Genomic DNA, 7,746 nt, shown 5'->3' with positions numbered 1-7,746 from the left:
AGACTTTTGAGTTAAGTAGAGGTTTTTACTTTCAAGTGTCATAGAGCCAGACCTGTAACTCAAGCTAACAGCAGAATATACAGAGGATATTCAAGACAGAGAAACTCAAGCACCTGAACATCATCAGCCAGCACTGTACAGCCAGAGAATTCTTATGAAGTTTAACCTTGCACAAATGCTAACAACACACTGAAAAAATGCATTTTAGTGAACAAGAATACATAGGTCCAGATTAGAGACTCAGGTCAGCTTTCTGCTTCTGAGGACAGCCTTTCTTTGAATACTAACCAGAAAACAGGGAGCATTAATCTGTCAACTTGAATAGATACTTAGCACAGATTTGAGACGTGTCCATGTAATGTCTGGATAAGCTCTCAATCTAGAAAGAAACTAACAGAAACCAATGAAACACTGATGACCTACCACTCACTGAAATAATTTAACACCTTTACAAGAAGAACAGTTATGGCTGTGAGCTGCACGTTCCACCTGAAGCTCAAATGTTGCTGCCAGCGCTCCTGGTACCCTTCTCCCTCCTTCCTGCACTACCCGTTGATGCGGTAATTCACGTGGATTTCAGGTTTGATGTCACACACCAGAGACAACAGCTGGGAGAGGACCAGCTCACGGTTCTTCTGGAAGTTCTGCTGGATTACACTCATCTTTTCCTGGGTCTCCTTCTCGACTTCGGTAGTACAGCTGCCATGAGATCCAAGTGCCTACAAACAGCAAAGGGAAGAGAAAGCTTACGTGCAAAGAAAACACTGACTGGTTCAATATTTTGGTGCTCTCGACTGCCTTGCTGCATCTCAGCTATGTCTGCTGAGGAAATAACTGTGCTGCAAGAAGTAGGAGCATGCCTGGATTGTCCTCTCAGATTTCCCACATAACATGTCCTAGTTTATCATAACAGCCTACATCTTTTATCTTCTCTTACTCAGTAATTATCATGTTTGGAGCACGAGCTTCTGAGGAATGCCTGAAGTTTTAGGAGGAAGTTTTTCCCCCAGAGGGTGGTGAGGCACTGGCACAGGTTGCCCAAGGAGGCTGTGGATGCCCCATCCCTGCAGGCATTCAAGGCCAGGCTGGATGTGGCTCTGGGCAGCCTGGGCTGCTGGTTGGTGACCTGCACACAGCAGGGGGTTGGAACTGGATGAGCATTGTGCTCCTTTGCAACCCAGGCCATTCTACTACTTTAAGTCAATGTCCTGCTGTACTGGTGATTGAAACTGGGAAGCCCTGTGCACTACTATCATAGATAGCACAAATAAAATAACACTTGTGATTTAGTTTAAGCACAGACTTCAGATCACCCTGATTGCTTCTGTATTTTGAGAATCTTTCAAGAAACCTGACTCCTAAATATAATTGTGGTCCAGGTCATGTTCATCCCAAGGAGTCTCTTGTAGCTTACAGTGTCTCCCTTGACCAGTAAGCAAGGGCAAGAGAAGTCCTGTTATAAGTGGGTGTATGGGAACTGCTGAATCACAGCCTGAGCCTCTGATTGATCACCTGAGGCGAGCACCAAGTCAGCCCTGGGAGAGCAGGTGAAGGCAACTCACCTGTGCTGCTGGAAGGGACGGAGCCTGGCTGCACCTCTCCTAGACCCATTTAAGAGCTGACTGCCAGTGGGGAAGGATCTCTGCTGGAGATCCCTCCTTTGGAGTTTTACAGCGAGCCCAGGACATGGGTAAGCACTCTGTCTGTTCTTTTTTGGTATAATAACTGCTTAGCCAAACTCTCTGCTACATTTGATAATTGTAACATCTGTACATTCATTGATTACACAGTGGGGAAAACGTGGGCACAGAAAAGCTGAGCCAAGTAATACCCTGCGACTGAATTCAAAAACTTCTCTGGAGAAGAACAAGTAGAACAGAACCAGCTGTCAAGCAGCAAATTCCACTTTTTAGTTTGGAATTGCTCACTATCACACACACCGTGAAGCAAGCTAACAAATGACTTTAAAAATACTAATCTACACTGATTGGCAGGAGAAGTAATTACACAGGAGAACAGAGGACGTGGTGTGCTAACTAGAAGAAGGACAGAGGGCAGAGTTGCTAGATCAATTTCTGAAGATTTCAGAAGAAATGGCAGCAAGTGTACACAGCAAGTGGAAACATTCTACCTGCACTACAGCCCTCACCACGAAAGAGGCCCTTGGTTGTGCACCTCTGAGGGCTCTTCTTACTCAGAATGAAAGGAGAATGGGAAACAGTAAGCAAAACTGCTGAGCGGAGCACAAGCCTTACAACTTCAGAAAGAGCTGTGTCTCCAAAGTAAGTTCCTACCAAGTTAGCATGATGGGAACCTGCTTGTCAGACGAGGAATCTGCTCAGTGTTTTCTGACATTCCTACACAGAGCAGGTCTGAGGAGAGGGAGACCCATCAGGGCACCAGGCAGTATACGAGTTTATTAAGTTAATTCATTGCCAATTGATATTCCCAGCTCTTGGGATGCAGCACACCGTGCTCTGATTCATTTCCACCGATCTCTCCAACATGTGACCGTGTATCAGCAGAAGGGAAGCAGACCTCTGGCAACACGTTCCACACTGAGGGCAGCTGTCAGAGCGAGGGGGCAGGGCAGTAACAGAGAGTGATGTAGTGAACTAACCGCTGCTTCCTTGGCTTTGAATTCCTTCTCCCTCTGCAGGCGGTACTGCTCAATCTCTGCCTGGGCTTCTTCTTTTGCCTGCTTCAGCCTCCGATTCTTTCCTGTTTCCAAAGAACACACGTATACAATAAAGAAAGTGCTGCCAGCCTGCTTCTCCACTGCTCCAGCTACCTGATGCACAGCTACAACCCTACCAACCCCACTCAGCAGTGAGCTTCCTCCAGCCACAACTGGAGGCTCATCCAGTAGGCATTTGAGACAACATACGGATCTGGCTTCGCTCACGCGACCACGCAGCACCTCAGGGTGACCCCAAGCAGCAGAAAGAACGTGAAATCCCAGCTTTCTTTCACTCCAGCTGTGCAACGGTGAGAAGCGACCGGCTGCCGCGCGAACTTCCCTTCCGAACGTCCCACCGCACCCTGCCAGAGCCACCGACAGGGCCAGCCACAGCGACCGGCTTCTGCACGCTGAGGCCCAGCCCAACGCGGAGCCCTTGGCAGGCCTGACGCGGCCCGAGCCGGCCTTCCCGGAACCCCACAAGCCGTACTCACGCTTGCGAGCCTCGGCCACCTTCTCGGCAGCGCGCTTCTCGGCCTGCAGCAACTGCTGGATGCCCTGCGACTGGCTCGCCATGGCGACCCTCCGCTCCCAGCCGACGTCTGACGTCACCGCGTCACCGCGTCACGTGACCAAGCCACTAGGCCACGCCCACACCACGTTACGCCCGTTAGACCACGCCCCTTCCGTTTCAAAGCCACGCCCCCCTGCCCGCGGCGCTGCGGCTCTGCTTTTGTGCCCCGTTCGTTCTGTGGGACGGACGGAAGATGAGAGGCAACGAACGGATTCCTTTATTTATGTTTTAATGGCGTGGCTTTTAACCAGTGCGGCAGCTCAGCACGCTGCGGTGCTTAACGTGTGGTTAAAATATCCGTAAAATCATAGAATGGCCTGGGTTAAAAAGGACTGCAATGATCATCGAGTTTCAACCCCCCTGCAGGGTCGCGAACCAAAAAGCACAGCTTAATGCTTAACTTTATAACGAGAGCCCAGCACTGCTGCCCAGAGCTGTGGGTGCCCATCCTTCAAGGTGCCCAAGGCCATGGATGGGCCCTCAGCCTGAGCTGAGGGGGGGCAGCCAGCCCATGGCAGGGGTAGGGCTGGGGGGTTTATGGCTCCTTCCAGCCCAGCCATGCTGTGATGCTAATACAGGGTGCTCTATGCATCCCATTAACCCGCGGGAAGCTCTGGTTCCCTCTGGGCTGAAGCATTTCCTGATCAAAGTAGCTGTTCCCCCCCACTGTGCATGGCCATCCCTAACATCTCAGAGACACCTGGCAACCCCAGCCCGCCATGAAGGTGCTGGCTTCACCCCATCCCAGCCCTCAGCCATCACATCCCAGTGGCAGTAGAAAGCCCTGAATGCGATTCCTTGACACTTTTTGGAGCATAAATCACCATTACTGCCAGGGTGGAAGTGGCAGCGCCGAGGCAGTGACTCACATCCCCGCAGGGAGGGATTGGTGGTGGCTGATCCACTGCTCCTGTTCCCCGTGGTGGAAGGGACGTGAGACAATGAATCAAATGTGTATTTATAGAGTGGGATGAGTGCGTGACAGGGTGACCTTCAGCAGGGCCTGGAGATTAACAAAGTGGGGCTGTCAGCTCGGCCTAACGCTCAGCTCTGACCATCAATCTGAGTTTATGTTAAGCCTGGGGATGGGCAATGTGTGGAGCAGGACCAGGTTTCTGCAAGGCAGATTGCACCATAGCAGAATGCTTGGATGCCCTGCAGCTCATTGGTTGCAGAAATCAAACCACCAGGATGTAATTTTCCTCCTGGATGATTGGGATTTTCAGACTTGCTGCTCCCAAGATAAGCACACGCTTTTCTGCCACCAGAAATATATCCTGGCCGTAATTGCACGAAGTTTTCAGGGAGAAATCCCTCCACCAGTACAGCTCCGGGTGAGCAGAAACCGCATGATGAGTTTTTGACAGTCCCACTTTGATGCTTAATGAATGAGGCCACGATAGTTTGCATTTAAAACGACGTTTCCTTTGGTTGCGCTGCTTTTTGTTCCAAATCCAACTGAAGCCTCATGGTGTGGGTCACATGAAACGCTTGTGAATGTCAGAGTGTGCTGATCCACTTCTCACTTCACACTGCAAACAATTTCTGACTGTGAAGGATGGGTTCCCAGCTCTCAGACCTGCATGGGCATTCAGAAAAGAAACGCTTCTATGACTCCAGCTACAGGCAATGGCTTTATAATTAAGCAGCACCATGAGTGCTTCTGAACTTGTCTTTTCTTCCCTGAAGATTAATTGTAACAAGCTTGTCACTCGCTATTACGGCATAAGGGCTGCTGCTGCAGCTGGCCTCACATCCCTCCATTTGCCTGGTGCTGGTTTCTTACACCACAAACTCAGCTCATCCTCTCTTTCTTGTACCACACGATCAGTGGAGGTCTGGTGAAGCAGCACAGGGGAAGTTTAGCAGCAGCAGAGATGCAGCGAGTTGGTGGGGATGGCTGGGAAGGAGGGAGTGCTGTTCTGCATGGTGTGGACTGGGCAAAAGCATTTCATCTCTCTTTGGTACCTCCACAGATCACTTCAATGAAATTAAATATATTTTTTGCTTAATCCTTTTGTTTTTCTTTTCTTCCCCCCAAGGATTTGTTTTCCTGCCACCCTGGGAGGCTGATTTGCATCTCGGAGTGCAGTCTGCTGCTTTTCTGCTTTGTTCTGTGCTGGATTCTATCTCCAGGCGTGTGCTAAAGTGGATTCTGAATCAATAACTCAGAAGATGCTTCTGGAATTGGGAAGGAGAGAAAAGCTGATCTCCCTCGTCTTTGTTTTCCTTTTTCTTTCTAAACAAAAATCATACACAACATCTGATCCTGCAGCCATGCAGCATTCCAAGACATTTCATGAGGAATGAGATTTTAAACTGTGTTCGGCTTCTTTCCAGGTCAGGTAATTACATTTCTCCTCTTCAAACCCCCCTGCACTTTCATTTGGATGTGCTGTTACTCTTCATTCCCCAACTTTCTTGGTTTTGCTCTGCAATTGTCTGTTCTTTTAAAATGGTTTTGTCTTCGTCACCTGGGAACTGAACTGGTTTTTCTCTCCTGAGCTTTAATTCATTAACGCAAACCACTGAGGCACTGAGACGTCGCAACTGTTCGTCGTTGATAAATGATTGTTGTTGAGAGTTTAGAAACTACCCATGAATAATTAACTGTGATTCATAGTTTGAGGGCAATATTTCAAGTTTATGAGCTGAGTACTACAAATCCAAGCACAACAGAGCGATGGAATTTACAGAGAAAAATCGACCAAAGTGTACAAATCAGTGCTGCCCCCCCGGACCTGACTTACACCAAATGCTTGCTCCCAATGTCCCAAAGTAAGAATGAATATTTCATTTTGGTTTTTATTTTCTTTGTGATTGAGAGCAATCCAAAGCCTACAGTGGCACAGTTGCAGCGATAGACTCATGGATTCATAGAACCATAGAGTCATAGAATGGCCTGGGTTGAAAAGGATTGTTAATGATCATACAATTTCAACCCCCCCTGCTGTGTGCAGGATCTCTAACCAGCAGACCAGGCTGCCCAGAGCCACATCCAGCCTGGCCTTGAATGCCTGCAGGGATGGGGCATCCATAACCTGCTTGGGCACAGAATCACTGAGGTTGGGAAAGACTGCTACAGTCACCCAGTTCAACCACCAGGCCATCCCATGCCTGCTGGCCATGTTCCTGCTAACTCATGCCAGGAGAACGGCCTTAGAACATAAGAGTATAAGAGCAGAGGAAGCTGGGGACTCTGATTCTGTATTTGTTTGTTGTGATGGGATGTCAGCAGAACGTATTAATTTCCTTATGTGCAAGAAATCTCTATTTATATTTCCTTGACTTCTCCCAATGTCCATTCGACATCAGGGCTTGAGTGTCCTCTGCAAGGGATGTGACTGGGAGGCTCAATGCCTGGGAAGCAGCCAATGCTCCTGCTGGAGATGCCACACCTGGTGCTTGCAAATCCATTGGTGTCCTGGCACCATGTGCTCTTGTCACAGCAGCCATGGCCACACAGGCTGCCTGGCCCAGGAGCTGAGACACAATGACAGCAAAACGATGTTATACGTAAATAACGTGCAGTGCCAAAGCTTTGACTGCTGAAGGCAACTATCACTTCTTATCAGCCTCTGTGAGAATACAAGGTGTTATCAGCTGGGAGGAACCCCCTGCTCAGCATTTTCCCTTCTGTAAAACCTCTCCCCTTCTTTGCAGTCTGACTTCCTCTGCCCCAAACCACTGAGTGATGTCAGTGTGAAGCCACTGCTTTCAGGTGCTGCATTCCAGTGATGGATGAAATAAACTCAGTGTGTATCTATTGCTCTTTGCCTTGAGAGGCATTTGAATAAGTGACAGACTGCAGTGTAAGTCTCATTCATTACCAGCTTTGCTCAGAAACATCAAGTGTCTGAGGACTCTCTTTCATTTGGATGCTCATTAGAGGCTCTGGAGGATTGGAAGAGATATGCTGTAAAGCCAACACAAACCCATGCAGCGTGCTGGTGCCAGCACTGAGCTGAGAGTTGTGGGTGCTGGGGGATGCTTCTCCAATGAAGGACACCAGGCAGCTCCTGCAGCTCCACCAAACAGCCTGCTGCTCTCACTTGGCAAAGCCCCACACCTCTTTTTGCCTGCCAGTTTCTGCAGAATCAAATCCACTCAGCTTACCTGAGTTACCCCCTTGCTCTCTCGTTGCTCTTCCCTCCCCAGACCCAAATCCAGCTCTGCTCCACTCGCTTTAATTGCCATTTGCCAGACAGCTCTCAGCTGCAAGGCAGAAAGAAAGGTCCATTTATTTGCTCCCCACCTCCTCCATCAGATTCTCCCAGTGTCAAGCTTGCTGCTGCCAGGAGGGCTCTTCAGCATCTGGCCAACATGGAGCGAGCCCAGGGCCGTTTGGTTTGCTGCAATCATCTGCTTAATTGGGTAATGGGCAGGGCATGAAGGCTGAGCTGCATGACATTGGAGTTCAGGAGGTTTTAGGACATTAACAGCGTGATTAACCTGCAACAATCACAATAACAACTTGATTATCCAGAATAAT

At 49.1% G+C, this 7,746-nt stretch overlaps 1 protein-coding gene across 1 annotated transcript; it reads right to left on the bottom strand.

Moving 5' to 3' along the window:
• Positions 1 to 4: 4 nt before the first annotated feature.
• Positions 5 to 3,291, bottom strand: ATP6V1G1 (ATPase H+ transporting V1 subunit G1). The gene is made up of 3 exons (XM_042830682.1): positions 3,175 to 3,291; positions 2,621 to 2,721; positions 5 to 719 (listed from the first exon to the last, which is right to left on the bottom strand). Exons 1-3 carry the CDS (start codon positions 3,254 to 3,256, stop codon positions 546 to 548), a joined length of 357 nt encoding a protein of 118 aa, XP_042686616.1. The 5' UTR covers positions 3,257 to 3,291; the 3' UTR covers positions 5 to 545.
• Positions 3,292 to 7,746: the final 4,455 nt, after the last annotated feature.

This window comes from Centrocercus urophasianus, unplaced genomic scaffold, assembly GCF_019232065.1.
Source record: "Centrocercus urophasianus isolate 14NV4802_14NV808 unplaced genomic scaffold, USGS_Curo_1.0 seq_34, whole genome shotgun sequence".
In the NCBI taxonomy this organism is placed as follows: Eukaryota; Metazoa; Chordata; class Aves; order Galliformes; family Phasianidae; genus Centrocercus; species Centrocercus urophasianus.
This window is presented reverse-complemented; position numbering and strand designations above follow the sequence as displayed.

Excerpts from the sequence above, each read along its gene's own strand:
- ATP6V1G1 (XM_042830682.1), bottom strand. The coding sequence starts at position 3,256 with ATGGCGAGCCAGTCGCAGGGCATCCAGCAGTTGCTGCAGGCCGAGAAG. Across the intron at positions 2,722-3,174 it reads GGTGGCCGAGGCTCGCAAGC|GAAAGAATCGGAGGCTGAAG; the intron begins GTGAGTACGGCT and ends CTTTGGAAACAG. Across the intron at positions 720-2,620 it reads TCAAAGCCAAGGAAGCAGCG|GCACTTGGATCTCATGGCAG; the intron begins GTTAGTTCACTA and ends TGCTGTTTGTAG.